The sequence below is a fragment of the Ascidia mentula genome, chromosome 1 (assembly GCF_947561715.1).
Source record: "Ascidia mentula chromosome 1, kaAscMent1.1, whole genome shotgun sequence".
Lineage (NCBI taxonomy): Eukaryota > Metazoa > Chordata > Ascidiacea > Phlebobranchia > Ascidiidae > Ascidia > Ascidia mentula.
The window spans coordinates 20,119,585-20,140,401 of NC_138566.1; the positions used below are offsets into that span (position 1 = coordinate 20,119,585).

Consider the following 20,817-nt stretch of genomic DNA (forward strand, 5'->3'; position numbering starts at 1 on the left):
GATCTGTGCAACTCACTGTGTACTTTTACCTTACTTTGTTCGCCTGTTGTTGCAAGAGCGTTCTTCGGTACAGTTAAGCACGTTCTTTACCACTGACAATGTTTGATGCATGTTGTTAATATGCCTAATTTCATCTTATAACACAGATTCGTGTTTTATGTTCGCAGCTTTGTCCAGTTATTTCTGGTATTAATATTAGTTAAACTACTGGAAAAAAAGAGTAAACAGCCGTGAGCAGGTACGTTTTGAGTATATGTTTAGTAATATTGTGTCAATAATTTTTTTGTGTATTTTTACTACTTGTTTTTTTTCCTGTTTTGTTTTATAGAAATGGAAAGCAAACAGGAGTTGGATGCAGAGCTATTGGCTCGGGCACATAATATTGTTAAGGAATCAACGGAGTGTGTGAGGACACCCCTCTTAAAGAATGTGGAAAGTTTGGGATTTATTGACGCACCGGAAGGCGTGGAAGTCCATTTGAAGCTGGAAAACATGCAAACAACTGGTAATTATTTTATCACACTTTATTGTATCGATCTATGAACGGATTGTGACTAATCAAATATAATAATAAAGCTTATAAACGTATGACATTCAACAATTTTTTTCATAAACTATTATCGACCTTTCATATAGGATCCTTCAAAAGTCGCGGTTTGGCCTCGCAAATGGCTTTTGCATCGGAGGAAATTCTATCGGGTCGCAAACCTCTGGTAACCATGTCTGCTGGAAACTACGGTAAAGCTTTCGCCACAGCTTGCCGGAATCGAGGCCTAAAGGGGAACGTGATCATGCCCGTCACCGTCCCTGACAGCCGCCAGAAACTAATCGAGGTAATATTTTTAAGTGCGGGTATTGACTGGATAACGATTGCAGTAAAAATCTCCTCATGGTAAATGCCTACGTTAAAAAATATTGGTTTTCAATCCCCTGTTATGACGTTGCGGCACTAAAACAAAATTCAATTCCAAGTAGATAAAGAAGGGTATTGAATTTGCAAAGATTAGTTTGCGTACTTCACTGTTCGATGAATGACGATTGTTTATTGGTCATTTGTATCGAAAGCCATGTAATTAGAATATTACACTTGTAACATGTTCTGGAAAAAAACACATTTCTTTTTGTTTTCATTTTCGCATAACCGGAAAAGATCGATTAACTTCTCTAGATTCATCTAACAATCAGATAATTATAATTGTAGAGCATGGGATGTAACGTCATTCGCGTACCTACCACTGAGTTGGCTTCCACCGTGGACAAGATGGTCAGCGAAGGCATGACGTACCTTCACTCTTTTGATGACGTCAATATTATGGCTGGTTATGGAAGGTACATTACCTCATATTTATGACCACTGCCCAATGCCATAATAACACAAATATGTTATTAATACAGATTTGTATGATATTTTAGACGCATATTGTCTAACATATTATTCAAGCGCATGTACGTTTAAGACACATATTGTGGACGTTGTATTTGGAAAACAATACAAGAATCCAAAAAATCACTGGCATTGTATATGTCTACCTACTAGAATCTGCACAAGAGCTAACAATTACATCCGTCACTAAGCAGTTTGTTACCGTTACACAGTGTGGCTGAGGAGATTACTGATGAGGTTACACCTGACATTGTGTTGGTTTGTTGTGGAGGAGGAGGTTTGGTTACTGGCATCGCAACCTCGCTAAAGTTGCGAGGATTTGAAAAATGTCGAATTTACGGTGTTGAACCTGAAACAGGTAAGTTATATACCAAGTGTAAACTACGATGTCAAAGCAACCAAGTCAAAATGTTTTTTTTGGAACATAAAATGAACTTGAAAAGCCCACATGTACGTACACGATTGTCAACATCCTAAGACGACAGATGATACCAAGTATCGACCGACATTGTCATGCTATGTTTTGAATAACTTCTTACTAAAAAATAAGCATATGTTTTGAAATTATATTTTAAATGAAACACAGCAGACTTGCAAATGCAGACAATTGCTTATATTTTCATAAACGTATTGGGTTTTCTTGTATATTACAGCCAATACAATGCAGCTTAGCTTCGAAATGGGAAAAGCTGCCTCACTCCCAACCGTTCGCAGTATAGCCGCTGGTCTCGCTCCACCATTTGCCGGCACGCTTTGCTACAAATACGCGAGTCAGTATGTTGAAGGTATCATAACACTAAGTGACGCCGAAATCGCCAACGCGACGAAGGCCCTCTACCATCGCGGCATTCTGGCGGAACCTTCTGGCGCCGCCGCTTTTGGGGCCCTCAAGTTTGGTAAAGTCCCCGAGCTGGGAGGTACCGTGGTTGTCGTGGTAACAGGCAGCAACGTCACGCCGTCTGAAATGGCGACGTTGTTCGAACAGTTCGCTTTGTGAATAATTTATTGGCGTACAGACAGGCGCTCTCCTGCTAATTTAATCCCGGTTCATTTTTCGATCTTGTGTCAACATGGTCGTCTGGAGCAAAGAACATAACGCATTGATTTCAGATGATAATTTTGTTTTGATAGTTAACCGTGTGGCTCGCCTGCCTGTTTTATCATTAATTGCGTAAAGTTATGTGCATTCCAATACACCTCAATCATTGTAATTGGTGACCACTGTTTTCCGCAAATATGCAATTTTTCGTTGGTGTTTTTTTGCATAGTTTTTCATGCTCAGTGCATCTGCACAATACTGCTTTATGTGTTGTTGGTGTTTGGGGCTTGTATCAGTGTGTAGACAAGTGTAACACATGCGATGTAAATTATGCATGCCATCGATTTCGCACCGTTTTTCACGACAACACGTTTTATTATTGAAAAGCACGTCTGGAATTTCAGCAGTGTGGAGTCTCATTACCAATCCACCATCCGGCGACGAAAGCACCAAACAAAAAAACTAATTCCTTTAAAAAGCAAGTCGTTTATTCAATAACACTAAATTTTTCTTCCACAGATCATTTTTTCACAATCAAATACATGCATTTTATCCCACTTCCGTGCATACAATAAAGTTGTTTGCATTCATTTTATTGATTCGCCAGACACTAATGATTTGTCGTAGGGAAGAAATACCTCGCATGTGGCAGCACCACAAAGGCACTTTTTTCTGTCCACGCCTTGAATGTTTTTCGCAGTGTTTGATTTTCCACCGCCGTAGTGGAAGGTGAGCTCTTCGCCAGGAAGAATAAACCTTCGAGCAAAAAGCGCCAAAAGCGGTATTTCCGAGTCCACTCTGACGGGTACCATGACCAAATTAGGGTCACAACTGTGGTTCATCCACCGACCCACGTTACCACGTCTCCTTGGATCCACGTATGTCCGGGTCACGTGACCGTCCGCCTGATACTCTCGTACCGCAATGACGTAATTCATGTCGTCGGCCGACAGTCGCTCGTACCGTCGCACAGCCTCGTCGGCGCTTAGGACTTCGCCCGCATATTCGCAAACAAACTCACCACGATCAATGGCTTCCAAAGCTCGCGCGCCAACACCCTTGTCGCACTGGAACAATGTTATTGGCCGCTGCAGACGATTCTGCGCCAAACGATTCGTGCACTGGTAGCCGCATTTGCACATAGAGTTGCACTCAAAAATTGGCGGCAGAGGATGGTTACAATCGCTGGAATGAGCATCAATGCTGATTAACATCCACTTTCCCGCCGAGGTCTGTGTGTAACTGGCTCCGAATCTTTCCAAACAGCTGCAATCGTCTCCACATGTCAACTTGGCGCACAAACACCCTTCGTAACATATTTCGCTTGGATCCAATCCGCTCGTGGATGACCGAACGTTGCAGGGAGTGTACTGTACAAACAATCACAAGTACGTTGATCTGAGCCACAAACAATTACGCATGTTCCAACCCATACGAAAAGTATACTAAATTTAAGTTTTTTTCAAGAACGTCATTACCTTTTTTTTAAAATCAAATCAAATCACTTTTATTTTGCACGCAAAGTTACTACGTACATGAACAATAGACGTAATGCATGAAATGGCATGGGCACCAATAAAACCATAAGGGTTATTGCGTCCGGCGCCAATTGGATTTTGCAGCAGAAAACTTGTTGCTCGCTGGAGTTTCGACAAAAACAATTCACGATCGATCGGTTGTTCGCCACCGTGTTAACCTTTCCGTATGTCACAAGACTTTTAATTTAGTTTCCTTTCAATGTCACCCTGAGCTTATGAATGTTAATTGTGGAGGAACGTTTGTTCGCACAAGGTAATTCTGAACGTCTTCCGCTCAAACGCCCTTGAACGACCCGCCTCCAGCAATTACTGACGTGATTAAAAAGGGGTTTACGCTTATGACTTTCAAAGCATGTCGCACAGCCAATGCATAATTTAAATTGCTTTTAAGTCTCTGCAAACTGTGCTGACATGCCGAAGTCAATTCTTCAGTCGGGCACGGGTGCCGTGGGATTCGTCTATAGTTTTAAACTGCGTTCAGGCGAAAACATTGAATCAGCGTCCAATGCACATGATCATACGCCACACGGAAATAATTGGAATTCCTAGCTCCTGTCACACCAATCTCTTGACTAGTTATTCAATACGCAGCGACATACCCTAATTAGCCCGTGTTAGGTTTTTGTAGTTGCAAATTTTTCACTACAGTAGTTGCAAATTTTTCATTCCATTTATTCTTGCAATAATTAGGTTAATGTAATACTTGCGTTCAAAATGTATTTCATGGCAAAACTATTTTGGAAAATTCTTGCAGGCTTTAGCCATTGTAGATATGTTTGGTGCCGTTTTCGCGACAATTTGCTTCACAAATAAAATAGGCACAATACAATAGAACCCGTTAATTCCCAAGGCACCTTCAAGCGAAGTATTGGCTGCCACGATACGCTGACAGACAAAAGCCAGCAGTTAGTTAAGTCGGAGCGCAACGGGAAGCCGCGCATCGACCGCCTGCCAGATTTGACTGGAAACCCGGGAAGCGCGAGAGCTGAGCTGACGCGCGGTGTGTCGGTTTTACGAGTCCGTGGTTGTTTTTTTTGGCTTAGCGCGTTCCGTAGCCCTTACTAGGCGTCAAGTTTGACAAAAAATGTTTTTGGCCTACAAATGTGTGATAATTCGATAAGGAGCCGGTCCAGACGGACGGACTTTGGTTGATGGATAAACAACAATCCGAAAGTATGTCAGCATGTCAATTACAACTAAACTGTCACACGGGTTCTTCTTGAAATAAACAAAAATAAAACCTGCAGTAGCATAATGTATTGTCGCATGACCCACAAGGTCTATCGTTGCAAATTTAGCGTCTTAAAAATCACACTGTATATCGAAAAAAACTGAGATTGGCGGTGAATGGAAGACGACAACAAAACACTTTAGTTCCGTCACATCGGAGAAGAAATAGGTGCAGAGGGAAAGCACAATGATAAACCGTCCACTTTCCACTTGCAAATGGAATGGAAAGCAAAATAACGCCGAGCAAATAACACAAAAACATGTTAAAAAATCAGAAGTAATCCCCATCGCCGTCTCCACCAAAGTCATTTTGATCGAAATCGTCAAAATCAGCGCCAATGTCGTAATTGAGATCATCACCGTAATCAAGATCGTCCATGTCGTCATTTGCGCATTGGTCAATAGCGTCGTCGTTGCAGTTGAAAAATCCCCCGAAGTGATCATCACAGTCGTCCCGTGGTGCCAAGTCGCAATCATCGCTATCACATCGAGCATCTTCTTCTTCATCAAAAAAGAGCCTTCTTTCGTCTTCGTCGATACTGCAACAAAAAATCATGCACATTAGTTGATGTGCAACTTATTACGTGTTTTGTCATTTTGTTATGATGACATACAACTAAACTTGTAGCCACTATAACAGATTCTTACCTGTCCTCTTCATCTTCTTCATCAGGATAATCATTTTTATAATGATCTTCATCGTTGCTGTCCTCGTCTTCCTCATGATATGCGGATTTGTGTTTATGTTGCTCAAAGCACAGATTCATGTCCCTTTACAAAACAACATCTTTTAAAAAATGGCATGTAGTTGGTGCACAAATCAACGATGTAAAATGCTTACCTGCACGGTTGCACATAAAGAATGTCTTTCACAGACCAGGAGCGATGTGTTCCTTGGCAATAATACAAGTCATAAACAAATTCATCTTCATCTGGTTTTGGTTCAGAAAAACATAGTTTCTCTCTGAGCATTTTTACTGAGTTACACAGAATGTCCTCTGGTTTATTTGAGGAGTTGCATTTCTTTGTTTCTTGCTCTTCCACATCAAGAATTGGGGTAAAGTAATTGCAAGCTTTTTTTTCCTCCTTGAGAATTTGCTTGGAGGGGGGAAGATTTGGCTTAACAGGATTTGCATTTTGCTCCTGTTGACTTTTCGGAGGTATATTTTCAAATCCTGGATTTCTGGAGGAAAGCCCGAGAAGCTTGTATTTTGGCTGCTCCTCAATTGACACTTGACCCGTTGGCATCCCTACAACTGAACTGTTATGTGTCACCAATGGTTGTGTTTTGTACAGGGAATTTATCTTGCTGTGAAGGACAATAGCATCTTTCACTTTGTTTTTCACTGTGTCATCCATTTTTGTGTTCATGTTTACAGTAGTTGCAAAGCGAAAAACATTTTCCTCAATTTGGATGATGTCAGCCATTCCACTTTTGCCAGAGAAATTTTCGTTGTGTTTCATCTTTTTGCTTGCAAGCAAAAGTGCCCCTGCAGGCTCTGCATGCCTCTTTCTTTTCACTCGTATCACTGTAGCCATTACAGTATCAAATATTGTCAACCTATGGCAATTTGTATCCTACAGCTGTGTGTGCAAGTACAATATACTTTAATGTTATTTGACAAAACCTTCCCTGAGCTTCTAAAAACTTTTTTCCAACCCTGCACAACCCAGACCTCATAACTACGATGCAAACATGAAGCACTCCTTACATTTATGTAATATTGTGACCTAAACACCTGCTTCACTTCACATGTTTGAAGTAATAAACTCAAAACTGTTAAAGGAAAAGATTTGGAGCATCAATTATTAATGCCTCAAAGGCTGATTTCCCCTGAGACATATTGGACTAAATATAATTATCAGTCTGTCTGTCACAATACACCTAGTCTAGATAGCACCAGATGTTGAAAACACAAGTTTTGTAAATGGCTCTGTATTCCAAAGATTTACAATACTCTTTACAACTCATAGACTAATTTATTCACAATTGACTAAATTAATAGCGGTTGATGTTGATTAACGACGTTACGTTTAAACCTATCGCCATTGCTGAAAAATATTACATCCCACATTTGCACGTAACCTGTTAAACATCTCCCGTTTCCAAACTACACCTTTACCTTAAAGTCTTGGGTTAGGAGTGACTCCATTATTTCTTTCGAAGCCCATACAGGAAATGCTTCGTTTTTTGTCGCAACATCTACGCAATTCTTCATGGTGACAGACCAAACACAAACACCAGAGACACAAAACCTATTTCACGCTTTTTGCATAAACGTCGCCACCCAGCGGTTTCCAATCTCCGCTCGGTGCCAAAAGATAGAATACACATGCTATGTACGATTTTGTTACCGCCTAGGCCTTGCGCATTTTATTTATTTAATCACTACAGTTACAGGTAACATACAAAAAATACTATTTGTGGTTAAATATATAGTGTTTAAATTTTATAGAAATAAATCTGAGAGCAAAGCAAATAGTAACCGGTGATGTGGAACGGATCATAACAAAGAAGGAAATCAGCTGATTGATCGTCAGTTTTATTTACAATACGTTTTTACTAAGTACGACCAACATTTGAATGATATTGCCACACTCATTATGCTGGACTTGCAAGTTGCACCAGAACGATCATTGGGAAACGAGCAATGGGAGTTTGTTCTTGGTAGGATAATAACGTTTTGTTTTTAGTTGTAAACGTTGAATTACTTTATTTTACTAGGAATGCCTCTGCACCAAGCGGTACAGATACTCCAAAAGCACTGTCGAGTTATAAACGAAGTACATGTTGTCTATAATGACAAGAATCCTTTTGCCAAGGACATTGGCCTAAACCTCATTCATGATGGAATGAGGTTGTTATTTGATGCAGAGAGCCAGAGACTTAAAATTATTGAGGTTTGAAGTGTAATGTGGTTGTAATAAATTCATGCAAAACTTACTTGTTTTTGCTGTAGGTCTGTGATATGAAGAAAGTAAAGTTGAAGTACTGCAGTGTCTACTTCAACTCACCTCAAGTTTCTCCAACCATTCAACAAATCGATCAATCTTTTGGAGCCACACATCCAGCACAATTTGATGAAAAACATCACATGTTTGTGCTCACCTTTCGGGGCATAACCTTTGATTTTCCTATTGAACAACAATATGAGGTTTAAATACAAGACAAACTAATCAGTTTATAGTTTATCTTTGTGTTACTAAGAAACTTGTGTAGGTTGCAAGTGGGTTTTCCCTTCGAAGCTTACCGCACACTCCATCTCCTGTTGTTTCTAAAATGTACATCTACACTGGAAATCATTTAAATGAGACAAAGTAATTGGTTGATAATGCCACATGGTAAACTTTTTATTGAAAACACTGTTATTTGAATAGAGCCCCACCCATGCCTCCATCATGTTACCATGGAAACCTGTATTCTGAAACAACTGAAGTGGTTTTAAGTCAAGGAATCAGTGTTGGACTAAAACTGAAGCTTGTTTCTGGTGGTAAGCTGTTAGTCAACTTTTAGAGAAGCATTCTTAGTAGTGACAACTTTACAATAAAACATAAAAAACAAGTTTCATGATCCCTTTGCTTTGTAGCATATACTAAAAGTTAGAGAAAAGCCAAGTGCATTGGAAATAATTTAAAAACTGCATGTATTAGGGTAACATTTTTTTACATAAAATTTTATAATCATTGCACTCCTATATGATGCCATTGTTTTACCAGGCCTGAGTCATTTGACAGATTTAAAATTGGAATCATTTGATCGCTCCATTCATTTTCAAGACAATGTTGAGGTTGTGTGCATTGTTGTTTTGTTAATTTGATACATGGTGTAATGTCTGACAAAAATGTGGAGTTACAAATTTGCAAAATATTTTTTTAGGATATTTTAACTGAAATTGGAAGTCCTTGCCAGACTTTTTATAAGATGGAAGACAAAATGCGAATCCACTCAGCTGGGCCTCATAAACTCTCACCTACACAACATTCCGACTATTTTTACAACTACTTCACACTTGGCATGGTAAGTATTTCATATGTTTCATGTTTTTGGTTATGATGTTGCTGGGTATTATTTACAGGACATTTTGTTTGATGGGAATACACATATAGCAAAAAAGTTTATTCTTCATGCAAACCATCCAGGCCATTACAACTTTAACATGTAAGCTTAGTTTGTATCAGTCATATATTGGTTAAACATTTTCTCAACTAAATGGAATCGACAAATATTGTGCATGTTTTGTTTCAGATACTACAGAAGCAACTTTATGGTTCAAATCTCTGGAGGTAAATCACATGAACATTTGCACACAACATTCAACTAAATAAATTAATTTCTTGTAGAAAATGGACCCATTACAATTACTCCAACCATAAAATGGTCTGATGTAATCGAAGCAATGGGCGGACCAGAAATGGTCACTGAACCAGTTGTCCTAAACAGAGCATCATCCACAAACACCACTAACCCTTTTGGATTCACTTACTGCTATGCTATCCAGAACATGATATTTGAGGTATTGTTAGCATTGAGCTGACAAAGTAAAAATTATAGTAAATATCTAATGAACTGATTTGTATCCAGGTTATGAGTAATGATTACATTGCATCAGTTACTCTTTTCCAACAAAACAAAAATCCTGTTGACACAAAGTGACAGCTACCACAGCAAACTGTTTGGTAATTGCAGTGGTACCCTTTTTACTTGTTATGAACTTCATGAACCAAACTATACTCAGTGTTTATTGAAACATTTTCTGAATTCACGCCAGACGGAGTGACAAGTTATAACTTCCTCTTTTTTTCCAATTTTTTTTTTTGCTGAATAGAAGATACAGATATATGTATAGTTTGGTATATTTTCAAAACTTTGGCAAGTTATTTGATTTTCCTTGATTTCAGCAATATATTTGTTTTGCACTAATTGCTTGTTTTATTTCTTGTTATCTCACTGTTTCATCGTGGACTTTTAATACATATCTGTATTGACATATGATCGTAATTCATATTTGTTTTCATTCATGAGCACAGGTTTATTATGAAGGTGTTTAAGTCATATAGCGTACTAAAAAATGCTGGCATTCATTTTTTTTGAAACAAATGCAATAAGCTGTAAACATTGGGTTGATCTGAAAACCAACTTCACAAGAAAAACAAATTAGCAACCTGAGTATATGTTGGTTTACACAACAAACAATGTTCCAACTACTGTAATTAATATATAATGACACTACATTGAATATGAAATTACTAGGACCTTAATGATGGCATTAGGCAAACCAATAATAAACATACACTATAAATACATCTTACTAGCTACTGAAAAATACAACAATAATATATGAAAGCGCTAAAATCATTAAACTGCATTAAATGACCAACATGAACTTCCACAAATACGTCACAGTTCATTTGGTTTAAGCCAGTACCACTTCATGATATAATTCTCAAAAATCTTTAACAGCCCCAATAATTTCAGAGCCGCAAGAACAGAAAGACATAAATCAGGTAAATGTGCAAATAAAACAACAAAAAGTGCATAGAGGACTGCACATAACAAGAATATAGTTTTTCTCTTAATGCTCACAATGCACATGCTACAATTAAAACTCAGTAACGTATACTATGACATATATAACACTATTTTTTTCACCACGGCCTCAAAATGTCATGCAAGGCAACAAATCTTATATCAAACAAAGATTTTTGAAATCAAAAAGGTTTTTGAATTATTTCTTCCACCGAAACATGGTCGGGCTGGGAGGTGCCTTGAACTTGAATTGGTCGAATGTTGTGCGGATTTTTCTTCTAGCATCGTCAGCACCACTTGTAACAGCTTGACCAAGTTGCATTGTTCCGAAGCCACCAGAACCTCGATGTAACAACCTTGGACTGCCAAAAAGTGCTCAGTTCAGGTGAATAAAAACCAACTTTAATTCTTGGCTAAGAAAATTATTTACCACTTTAATCTGATAGTTCTAGTTTTTTTTTTCACTTTAAAAACACAGATATATAATTTAAGATTGTGACATTTCTTACAGCAGTGGACTGTAAACAAATTATTGTGCAATCTACACAACAATTACCATGCGCATAGCAGCAAACAGTAAAACATATACTCACGACATGAAGATATTTTCACAACGTGTCAAATCAATTTTGTGAATTTTCTCTTTGGCTGCTTATTGCTTCCTGAGCCAACACTGCATGCATGGAAGAATACAACATCACAACACAACACACACTAACACAACAAATCACTGTCTAACCTCCCATCTGACACTATGCTACCCCGATCCAGTTTTTGTTCCACCTCATGCAGCAGACTTGATACCTCATCCTGGGTTTTTACAAATATAATTAAACATGTAAACAAAAATCACAAACAATAATTAAGTGGAACATACCGATTTCTCAGGATGCATTGTTTCCATGTCGAGAAGTAAACACTTCAGAGCTGGTAGGAAGGAGCCATGAAGTAGATTTGTGGGAATGACTTTAGGTCATTAGTGAAGGAAGCTTTTTTTCATAACCAACATTTTATCTTGATCAGATAATATTAGTCTGCTATTTATATTGATACTAGGTTTAAATTGCATTGAACAATATTGTAGTTCACAAACATAAGCTAAGACAAACAGTAGCATGCAAGGCATGATTTTAAAACTGTTTAAAAGTAGGATACAGCAGCATGAGAGGTTGGTGTATGTTTCCAGCAGCAATAAAGCAATTTCAGATCGTTTTGCTCGATCTTTCTGTTCGTTGTTATTGGCAGCAATCACAACTAGATGGGGTAACAAAACTGAAAAACAAATAGATTGTATTGCTAATCATTGTTAAGACACTTTATTAAACATAAACATTGTTTAGTGTTCTTGATAAGTTCACAGAAGAAACACAGATTTAGCCATTTACTATTAAATACAAAATTTTGATTTATCACCAAACATATCTATTTACTTAAATAAAAATACATAAAAAGTACAAGTTAACAAAATTTGAGAATAAAAAACATACATTCATCTCTAAATTTGGGATGTGCAGTGGCAGCAATTTTGCATGCAGTCTTGACAAGTTGAAGTTGCACAGAATGCAAACCCAAAAGTGTTCCATCATATGAGTGTTCATGATAATCACTTGCACTTGCAGACACAACATCCGTCATCTGAGTTATGACACGTTCAACAGAATCTGATGTTACAGAAGCGTTTTCCACCACAGATGCAAAGGAAGGAAATGTTGCCACTCGCACGTCTCTGAAACAATATGGCATGCAAGTTAAAAGGATAGTTGCTGGATTCTTGCTGTAGGTCTTAATTACACGACATTGTAGATTTGGTAATCTGCAGACAGGGTGTGTACATGCACTGTTTCGACCTGTGAGGTCTCATGTCTGCAGCTTACCAATATTATTATGACTTTATTTGCACATATATTGTAGATTTGTTCTGTAAACTTAAAAAAACTATTTGTCCAAAATCCAGCAATGAAAGACATGGTTTCAAAAGCAATAGTTTAAAATGCAAAACAACCCAAAAAAAACATTGTTAGCGCTAAAAATCACTCTCACATGTTTTCATCTGTAGAAAGTGTGATGAGAGCAGGAAGTACCCTGGATGATAAAACACGGGCATTCACATCACCAGTAGTCATGACAACACATAAAGATGCAGATGCTGCTCGTACAAGGGGTGACTCATGCATGACTCCTGACCACAACACTTGCACAATAGCATCATGTTGTTGGGCTGTTGTCCTAAACATTGTAAAAAATATTAAAATAGGGTTTCTTAACTGGAGTCTATGGTTCCACAGCAAACTTTCCCATTGCTAAAATAATACTTTCAGCTTCGATGTTAATTTTGTTTAGTCTTAATGCCATAAAAACGTCTTTAAAATTTTTATCAGTGATTGTGGTCCACAAAAATTGGCCAAGACGCTGACCAACCCAAACAAGTTTAGAAACCCTGGAATACACCCTACGTAAGTAGTAAAATTTGTAGGCACTCAATAGACATGTATCAAACATGTTGTTGCTAAAAGTTAAGTTGCAAATCACTGCTTATCGCAAATTTGTGTTTATTAGTTCATTTAACTGAATTAATCTAAAAGATACAACCAAGCTCATAAAAATACACATTTTTAAGATATTGTGGACATTTCCAATCATTCTCCAATGATTTCCTTATAAAAGAATGCTGACGAAAGCTAAACTAGCATCATTATTTGTGATTAATTATGGAGCATTTGGTGTGATGTCATTCATATGTCACAAGAGGTATGACAAATATATGATTGTTCATGGGGAGTGAACTCTTGCAGGCACCCAAGAAAATAAAAAAATCATTAATCACACAAACCCGCTTGTAAAATTAGATCAGTTATGACTTATCTGAATTGAAGGGAGCAGGAAAGGATAAAGCACAGATAGCAAACATTTAAGCAACAGAAAAATAAAAGAAAAGTATAATAAAATACAGAAAAAAAAAAAAAAATAGGTCACAAATGCAGCAGGTCAGTCCTGAGAATTTTTTGGTCCAAGGGTTGTAGCAATATTTTGATTATGCTATGACCAATTTACAATTTCAAGTTTACTTTGCCCACAGATTTCCATGATGGCATCTTGTTGCTCATGTTTGCTAGTTTTGATTTTGTGTTTCTACTGTTGGATTGTGGTGAGCTCTTGTCCAACCAACTGTTTATGTAACGACAATACAGTCAACTGCAATAATGCAGGCTTGACTGAAATACCAAGTGAAGTGCCGAGGAATATCAACTCTCTAAAACTTGCATACAACAAGTAGGTTTTTTAATAATGTAGTAGGATTTAAGGATTTCATAATGCTTTTTTGAATCATATGTTTTACAAGAAAAGCTAATTTAATCTGTATGATCAGATAACAAGGAAATTAATAAACATCATTGGTTAAACGATACAGAATATTCTGTCATACCACTACTTTCCCAATAAAGTTGTCTTTTCCAGAATAGAAAGACTGGAAATTACCAACGGTCAATATGTGACAGCCATTTTAAGTACAGGAGATTGTGCAAACAGTCCATTTGATACCATTACAAGCGTTGATGTTTCCAACAACCTCATTACGGATATACACAGCATGCTTCTCCAGATTGCTTGTCACATGACAGAACTTAACTTGAACAACAACTTCATCACTAACCTACATAGTCCACAAAACAATACAGTTGGTGCTTTTGAAGAGACAAACAGCCTGCAGAAACTGAGCCTTCAAAATAACAAAATATCTCAAATAACTGGAGTCAGTTTTAAGTCTTTAGTCCAACTGAAAGAACTTGATCTCAGTATAAATGGTATTCTACATGTTGGAGCTTCAGCCTTTATTCACAACAATCTTCTCTCTGAAATTAACCTGAGTAGAAATAAAATAAGCATCTTGGAAACCGGCTGCTTCGGTGGATTACATTATCTCGTCAAAGTAGATCTTTCATACAACAACCTGAAGTCATTAGATAGAGGCATGTTTCTGAATCTCCAAACATTGAAAAGTCAGCTCCCTCATGAAGCAAAGATGGAATTTAATAAGTTAAGCCAATTGGATTTCTCAGAAAATAAAATTGAAACTGTGGACACTGATCTCTTCCAAAACATGACAAAACTTTCCTTTGCGAACCTGAGTAACAACAAACTCCACCTTGACAGCATATTTTTAAGCGATTCCACTTTTGTTGTTGACTCTCAGTACAACCCAACAAATCCAACATGTCAACACTGGCAAAGCTTAACAAACAAACAGACAGATGCACAACTAGTCTGTTACAAAAAAGGAAGCCTTACAGTGGCAAAAGTTATTAGATCTACAGGGATTGTGTGCACTGTCAGTGGTAACTGTACACATTCAAAAAGTGCTCATGAACTCATGGTCATGTGCGGATTGGCAACTGACATTTTCGATTACAGTTTGGTTATCATCCTTGTGGTGACAATCTGTGTTGTGACTGGTGTAATTCTAGCTGGTGTCATGATTTATCGGGTCAAAAGAACTAGGAGCATGGACATTGAAAAGTCGTCATGCAAAGAAAGTACCGGTCAGTATGAAGTTCCAACTGTGAATAACTGGAGGAGGCAAACTTTGCGTCGAATGCGCCACAATCCACAGCATAGTGTGACTCCACATTCACCTGACAACATAAGGAGTTTGTCAATCAAGCACTTCTACTATAGCATAAAGTTTAATCGGCAACAAGCAGAAGATAGTGAAACCTCTGAAACAAATGAAAGAATTTACAGCGAAATCAAGGAAGCTCTTCGGGGCCAAAGTAAGTATGGAAGCCGGAAAGATGTGGATGACTACATAGACATCAGCGACATCGCCACAACATCTTACACAACGACACCAAGAACCAGTGAAGGACAGGTTGGGGTTGAATCCGTTGTGGGACAAAATCAACACTGTTTCCCACTGGAGCAAGCATTACCCATTAATGCAAGTTCAGAAATTATTACCACCAAACCTGGAATCTCTAAATGCAAAGAGTTACCTCTGGCACAACCAGTCATGCTCAGAAAACACAGTGGTGACTTCGATGACTATGTACAACCTATGTCGCACAACCGTGTATCATATTTAGAGTTGAGCCTCTAGGATCATGAAATTCCTTTCAAAATTCCAATTTCACTTTTGTGGGTATGAAAAGTACACGTGCTTTATTTTTTTACATGACTTTGGGGATGTTTGTTTTACTAATGTGAAATGTGTTTTGCCTGTGTTAATAACCTGTATAGTTTTAATAATGTACTAGTGTAGGTTTGCTGTTCCATACTAACCTTAATAAAGTTAATGTGGACATCATTGATGAAAGGGAAAGCTTTGATTTTGCCAAAGATATCACAGATTGAAGCAGAAATTCATTTAGCGCAGACTGTGATGTTTCTCCCTGCGTAAAAACAATTGTTAATATAAATCATAATATGTCCCATATATTACTTTGCTTTTGTCGACAGCGTTGGACACTTACGTCTTCAGTGGAAACTGTGACAGTGGCAGCATAAACAGGAAGAACGCAAGTTGTGAGATGTTCAGGACATTCATTAAGAAACAAAACAAACTTCTTTAGCACCTATACAAGAATGTGGCAAACTGTCAATATCAGCCAGTGAATTGCATGTTGAATGTCAATTCAATAAATGTTCACCTTTTCTTCATAAAAGTGGTTTCCAAATACACATTTAAAGCAATGCATTAATTCAAAAAGTCTTTGTACAATAGGTTGTGATTGTGGGTCTGCAAACTTGCAAATTTTGAGAAATCTTGCAAAGCTGTGAAAAATAATGTTCTTGGTTGCAAGCAATCAGCAATATCATATTAACTCATATTAACATTTGCAATTAAAATATAGTGGCATTTTACATTATACCAAACCAACATGATCAAATAGACTTACAACTGGTCTGTAGTCCACGAAAAAACTTCGTAAGATTTGAGGTCTTTGTTGTCATAAATAAGTTGATTAAATATTTGCATCAGGTTATTGCACTTTGCCTCGCTGTCCAAGATGACGTGAGGATCAGTAAGCTTGTTTTCTATTACAGGAAGTATGTGTTGAGAAATAGAAGAATCTGTAGGAAAAGGAACAATGTTAATCTGATGAGAGTTATTGTTCATAAGTTGTCATACCTATTTCCACATCTTTATTTGCTTCACCGATTTCTAGGATAACGGCAGAGTACAGAAAATATATTAAGCTACGTACTGGAACAAATTCTTGGTCGGCGATTGCTGCATATGAATAAATGTCATCTTTGCTCTGGAAAATAAAAAAATTATGTTTAACAACAAGAGCACATTTTGGAAATCAAGTTAGAATTTTTCACATGCAAACCAACTTCCGAGATAAAAATAATATTGAAATAGAATAACATACTGTGTTGTTGAGAGCATTTTCAAGATCAGACAGAAGTTGGTCAAACATATGATTGTGAAAAGTACAGCGATTTACAGACCACAGTGCGACAGCGGGCAAATACGTTGATATGGCAACTTCCCTAACAGTGGGACTTTTGTCTCGGATGAAAGACCTCATTAACTGGAATGCCTAAGAAAACAAACAATTTATCAACTAATATATACTAAAGCACTACAGGAGTTTGTTGTATCAAGTGTACAGTACTTGTTTGTATTTGTCATCATCGTCTTGCAGGGAATGGATGAGGGCAAGGGATTTGATTACTGAACATATGACAGGGTCCATTTTTTCCTCTTGTTCGATTTGTTGCAAAATAGAGACAAGCAGAGAACCCCGCATTTCTGCCTGCAATTTAAGAAGTAAAAACAAAAAAAATTTTGGGAGGAGATTTCAAAACACATATGTTGGTTAAGAGTGTAGATGTCTTGTAGTAACTTTGTCCATTACATATTTTAGGAATAACCCAGAAACCTTAAAACTAATTCCAAATAAACTGTCTAACCCTTAAATATGGAGCAATAGCACCACACGCTTCAGCAACAAGCTGGCGTCTTTCAGGATATTTGTGACCAATCTGTTCCCAACATTGTGGTAGTAATTCCTCTTCTGTTCTTGTTTCACCGATGTGTTTGGCATATGCCACGCAACCCAGAAGTATCATTTGCCTAAAATGATTTTCAATGAGTTTTGTTGCATTTTTCTTTTCAGGCATTTATTCCAGTCAGTTTGCAAATATTATTGATTCTTTTTGCAGAGGGCAACAATACAAACAGGGCAAAATCAATAACATGAATTAACAGATTAGGGTCAGACAAATGAGAACATGGTAATTACAATGGACATGGGCTCTATCCTCTATTTGATATTTTAATCATGAGGTATTTTTGGCCATTAAACGCTTAAGAGAAACCTAGTAAAAAAATCCAAACACAAAATTATCACTTGGATCAATCTCACCTCTCACTTTCACCCGGTTTTTTAATCAAATTGAACAAAATATTCAGAAGCTCATTGCGCACAGTGATGTCTGTATGCAGAGCAGCAGCACTTAGAAGCAGTGGAATAAGTTGGTCACGCTTTACTAAAAGAACTGTTGGAACAATATGGGGTAGGCAGCGAGCTAAAAGATGCACTAGATCTTGAGCAGTTTGGGACACATTCAAAATCTAAAAAGCAAAATGAAATTGGTTTTCCTGTGAACACTTGTTGTAAAAAAAATGTCACCTCTGATGTGAGCCATGAATCTTCCACTTTGGAATGCAATTTAGACAAAAGTGCTTTCAAAAATGGTGTGGAAAGTTTGCTGTTTGAATGAAAACAATTTTTATTTATTTATCTTCAAAAAGGCTGAAGACTTCCACAAACCATCAATAATTAAAAAATAAAAGCATAGTTGGTGGTGAGAGTTTTATTATAATCAGACCAACAAATTCTTACTCATTTTGCTGTCCATTTGTTATTTCTTTTTGTTTGTGGGTAGGATCAATTGCATCTGTTTTTGTTTCGCTTGTTACAGTTTCTTTAACTCCACTTTGCAAATTGGTTAACTCAGATTGGTCCACATTGGCCTTAACCAATAATGCACATTCTGCTTGGAGTTTTACAACTTCCTGTTGTGCCAAATCATTGTTTCTGTAACAACAGATTTTTTTGATAAAATCCTTTAGGATCTTCTACAGCCAATTATGCAAACGTTATAAAATACCTTTTGCAGGTGTCAAGTTCTAAAAGTAATTCTGCATGTTTCTTTTCCAAAATGTTCATTTCAACTTTCATTTGGGCCAATACATCTGTTTCTTCTTCGTTTTCCACCTGTTTAATGAACAATATTGCTAATTCTACAGGTACTAGAGCTTGTGTTAATATACCACTCACAGTTATGGAAGCTTCCTTTTCATCTGTCATTGTCCCAACATGCACCAACTGAGCTTTGGGCAAAATATGATTGTTGAAATCTCTATAAAGTTTTAACAATCCAGGTGGCTTTGGGGTATTCAAGCCAACATCATGCCAGTCCTCAAAGTCCTATCAAATATAACACAGGATTTATGTTTGAAGTTCAAATCAAATTTAACCCAAATCTATGATAAATGAAGTTTAGCATAAAAGATAAATGATGACCAAATGTACATAGAAGTCACACATGACATGTTATTAAATTTTTATCTGTCAGAATTAGCATCTGGCAAATCAACAACAATCCTTGACAGTTACTTAATAATATTACTATGCACTGTGACATGTTAAACATTTAAGAACATACTTGTTCTTCGTTTTCATCTGCAAATGTGATGGCAGACAACTTGTACTGATGGTCAATCAGGTATTCATTTACAAGATGATTAATTGCTCTTATTTCCAATGGCTTTGCATCACCACTAGAATTTCCTGTGGAATATCCTTCTTTCAACTGTCCATTTGTAATTATCTCATTTGTTATATTCTGAAGACACGATACTTCCTGTTCTGAAGAGACAGGTATGAGATATTCCACAAAATTTTTACACCAAGGTTTACAAACCAGAACTTACATGAAATTGCAACACAATAAATCGGCTTACCTGCTGTATTAGTAAGATTTGCTCTAAGAGATTTGATGGTGTCTTTTGCTTTGCGAAGCTCAAACTCCAAAACTGAAAAAAAGTCACCACAATTTTAATGAACAATGTAACACAAACATAAAATACACTGCCACACTTACCAGCAATCCTCTCATCAACTTGCTGTCCATCATCTGAAAATCTAGCAATATCAAGTGAATCAAATGTACTGCAGCTGCTGGTTCGATCTGAATAACAATATGGTAAAAGGTAAATATATAACATTGTGAAGATGGCTGCACAAAAAGAGACAAACTAGATTAAATTCAATAACTTTATAACAACAAAGACAAATCAACACTAACAAGAAGAGAAATGGACCAAACTTACGTAAGCCTTCAGGCGACTCTTTGCAGTTGATTTGTTGCTCAAAGTTGCTTGGGTTGGAGAAGAAGTTACGAAGTCGAGGCAGATCTTTCCCTCTTTCTTGCATTTCAGTGTACAACTCCAAAGCCGTAAGTATATAATTTTTCTTCAGCAACTGTTCAGCAACAACGTCCACAGGAATATCACCATCTGATTTATTTTGGGAAGAATATCCATGTTTGGGTGTCTCGCTATCACTGTCCTCGTCGAGAAATGGATTTAAACCAGACATCTGATTGCTTGCTTATTAGTAACTTTTTCTCATTTAATTCAAAACATTAAATAAATGTGACATCTACAAAAGAATTTGGTTACTGTAGTGACGTTAGCTTCACACTATTTGCCATTCATATATTTCCAAACAACGTTACGGCTGTATCCAGATCTGGCGTGATTACTATGCGATAATACAATAACTAACTTGTAAGACCATTAAAATCTTGTTTTTGAAACAATAAGCTTACTTAGATGTGACGATATGACGTACTACCGGTACCAGGTGCATCTAAAATGCCATTGTAGGCATTGACAGCCTGTAATGCCTAGACTCAATGCCTACAATGGGTTTTGAGAGGGACCGCGTACGACCTACTAACCTAGGCTACTTATAATCCTTAGTAAGACTCTTGTTTTTGAAACAATTAGCTTCCTTCCTATGCGTTTTAAACGACTGGTTAAGGTTATTTCAATTAATAACAGAATTTTCCTTTGGTATTT

General features: G+C 37.2%; 5 protein-coding genes across 5 annotated transcripts; 2 read left to right on the forward strand and 3 right to left on the reverse strand.

Moving 5' to 3' along the window:
• The first annotated feature begins 127 nt into the window (after nucleotides 1-127).
• On the forward strand, nucleotides 128-2,958 carry LOC145893992 (L-threo-3-hydroxyaspartate ammonia-lyase-like). The gene is made up of 6 exons (XM_082982426.1): nucleotides 128-238; nucleotides 329-505; nucleotides 637-833; nucleotides 1,202-1,329; nucleotides 1,597-1,742; nucleotides 2,038-2,958. The coding sequence occupies exons 2-6, from the start codon at nucleotides 331-333 to the stop codon at nucleotides 2,379-2,381; spliced, it is 990 nt and encodes a 329-aa protein (XP_082838552.1). The 5' UTR covers nucleotides 128-238; nucleotides 329-330; the 3' UTR covers nucleotides 2,382-2,958.
• Nucleotides 2,959-3,010: 52 nt separating this feature from the next.
• On the reverse strand, nucleotides 3,011-7,441 carry LOC145894002 (histone-lysine N-methyltransferase SETMAR-like). The gene is made up of 2 exons (XM_082982436.1): nucleotides 7,315-7,441; nucleotides 3,011-3,793 (listed from the first exon to the last, which is right to left on the reverse strand). The coding sequence occupies exons 1-2, from the start codon at nucleotides 7,408-7,410 to the stop codon at nucleotides 3,011-3,013; spliced, it is 879 nt and encodes a 292-aa protein (XP_082838562.1). The 5' UTR covers nucleotides 7,411-7,441.
• LOC145907534 (putative RNA polymerase II nuclear localization protein SLC7A6OS) lies at nucleotides 5,210-6,887 on the reverse strand. The gene is made up of 3 exons (XM_082994917.1): nucleotides 6,033-6,887; nucleotides 5,840-5,962; nucleotides 5,210-5,730 (listed from the first exon to the last, which is right to left on the reverse strand). The coding sequence occupies exons 1-3, from the start codon at nucleotides 6,728-6,730 to the stop codon at nucleotides 5,463-5,465; spliced, it is 1,089 nt and encodes a 362-aa protein (XP_082851043.1). The 5' UTR covers nucleotides 6,731-6,887; the 3' UTR covers nucleotides 5,210-5,462.
• A 272-nt stretch (nucleotides 7,442-7,713) lies between the features above and the next one.
• Nucleotides 7,714-10,173, forward strand: LOC145895460 (phagosome assembly factor 1-like). Its single transcript, XM_082984271.1, has 11 exons — nucleotides 7,714-7,859; nucleotides 7,917-8,092; nucleotides 8,152-8,346; nucleotides 8,412-8,509; nucleotides 8,570-8,682; nucleotides 8,909-8,979; nucleotides 9,069-9,209; nucleotides 9,268-9,350; nucleotides 9,438-9,475; nucleotides 9,533-9,705; nucleotides 9,774-10,173. The coding sequence occupies exons 1-11, from the start codon at nucleotides 7,796-7,798 to the stop codon at nucleotides 9,843-9,845; spliced, it is 1,224 nt and encodes a 407-aa protein (XP_082840397.1). The 5' UTR covers nucleotides 7,714-7,795; the 3' UTR covers nucleotides 9,846-10,173.
• A 766-nt stretch (nucleotides 10,174-10,939) lies between these two features.
• Nucleotides 10,940-20,391, reverse strand: LOC145895410 (RAB11-binding protein RELCH homolog). The gene is made up of 24 exons (XM_082984220.1): nucleotides 20,065-20,391; nucleotides 19,836-19,922; nucleotides 19,696-19,767; nucleotides 19,398-19,600; nucleotides 19,010-19,159; nucleotides 18,840-18,946; nucleotides 18,572-18,766; nucleotides 18,359-18,437; nucleotides 18,092-18,300; nucleotides 17,637-17,799; nucleotides 17,339-17,479; nucleotides 17,093-17,263; nucleotides 16,846-16,975; nucleotides 16,613-16,787; nucleotides 16,364-16,487; nucleotides 16,187-16,288; nucleotides 15,996-16,105; nucleotides 12,759-12,944; nucleotides 12,206-12,444; nucleotides 11,874-11,990; nucleotides 11,596-11,684; nucleotides 11,458-11,528; nucleotides 11,312-11,391; nucleotides 10,940-11,080 (listed from the first exon to the last, which is right to left on the reverse strand). The coding sequence occupies exons 1-23, from the start codon at nucleotides 20,330-20,332 to the stop codon at nucleotides 11,337-11,339; spliced, it is 3,243 nt and encodes a 1,080-aa protein (XP_082840346.1). The 5' UTR covers nucleotides 20,333-20,391; the 3' UTR covers nucleotides 10,940-11,080; nucleotides 11,312-11,336.
• Between the last annotated feature and the right edge of the window lie 426 nt (nucleotides 20,392-20,817).

Excerpts from the sequence above, each read along its gene's own strand:
- LOC145893992 (XM_082982426.1), top strand. The coding sequence starts at position 331 with ATGGAAAGCAAACAGGAGTTGGATGCAGAGCTATTGGCTCGGGCACAT. Across the intron at positions 834-1,201 it reads GCCGCCAGAAACTAATCGAG|AGCATGGGATGTAACGTCAT; the intron begins GTAATATTTTTA and ends TTATAATTGTAG. Across the intron at positions 1,330-1,596 it reads ATTATGGCTGGTTATGGAAG|TGTGGCTGAGGAGATTACTG; the intron begins GTACATTACCTC and ends ACCGTTACACAG.
- LOC145907534 (XM_082994917.1), bottom strand. The coding sequence starts at position 6,730 with ATGGCTACAGTGATACGAGTGAAAAGAAAGAGGCATGCAGAGCCTGCA. Across the intron at positions 5,963-6,032 it reads CTTTATGTGCAACCGTGCAG|GGACATGAATCTGTGCTTTG; the intron begins GTAAGCATTTTA and ends TGTTTTGTAAAG. Across the intron at positions 5,731-5,839 it reads GAAGAAGATGAAGAGGACAG|TATCGACGAAGACGAAAGAA; the intron begins GTAAGAATCTGT and ends TTTTTGTTGCAG.
- LOC145895460 (XM_082984271.1), top strand. The coding sequence starts at position 7,796 with ATGCTGGACTTGCAAGTTGCACCAGAACGATCATTGGGAAACGAGCAA. Across the intron at positions 8,347-8,411 it reads CTATTGAACAACAATATGAG|GTTGCAAGTGGGTTTTCCCT; the intron begins GTTTAAATACAA and ends AAACTTGTGTAG. Across the intron at positions 9,476-9,532 it reads TATGGTTCAAATCTCTGGAG|AAAATGGACCCATTACAATT; the intron begins GTAAATCACATG and ends AATTTCTTGTAG.
- LOC145895410 (XM_082984220.1), bottom strand. The coding sequence starts at position 20,332 with ATGTCTGGTTTAAATCCATTTCTCGACGAGGACAGTGATAGCGAGACA. Across the intron at positions 18,438-18,571 it reads ACAAATGGACAGCAAAATGA|CAAACTTTCCACACCATTTT; the intron begins GTAAGAATTTGT and ends TCATTCAAACAG. Across the intron at positions 18,301-18,358 it reads ATTCATGGCTCACATCAGAG|ATTTTGAATGTGTCCCAAAC; the intron begins GTGACATTTTTT and ends TTTGCTTTTTAG.
- LOC145894002 (XM_082982436.1), bottom strand. The coding sequence starts at position 7,410 with ATGAAGAATTGCGTAGATGTTGCGACAAAAAACGAAGCATTTCCTGTA. Across the intron at positions 3,794-7,314 it reads TCCTAACCCAAGACTTTAAG|TACACTCCCTGCAACGTTCG; the intron begins GTAAAGGTGTAG and ends TTGTTTGTACAG.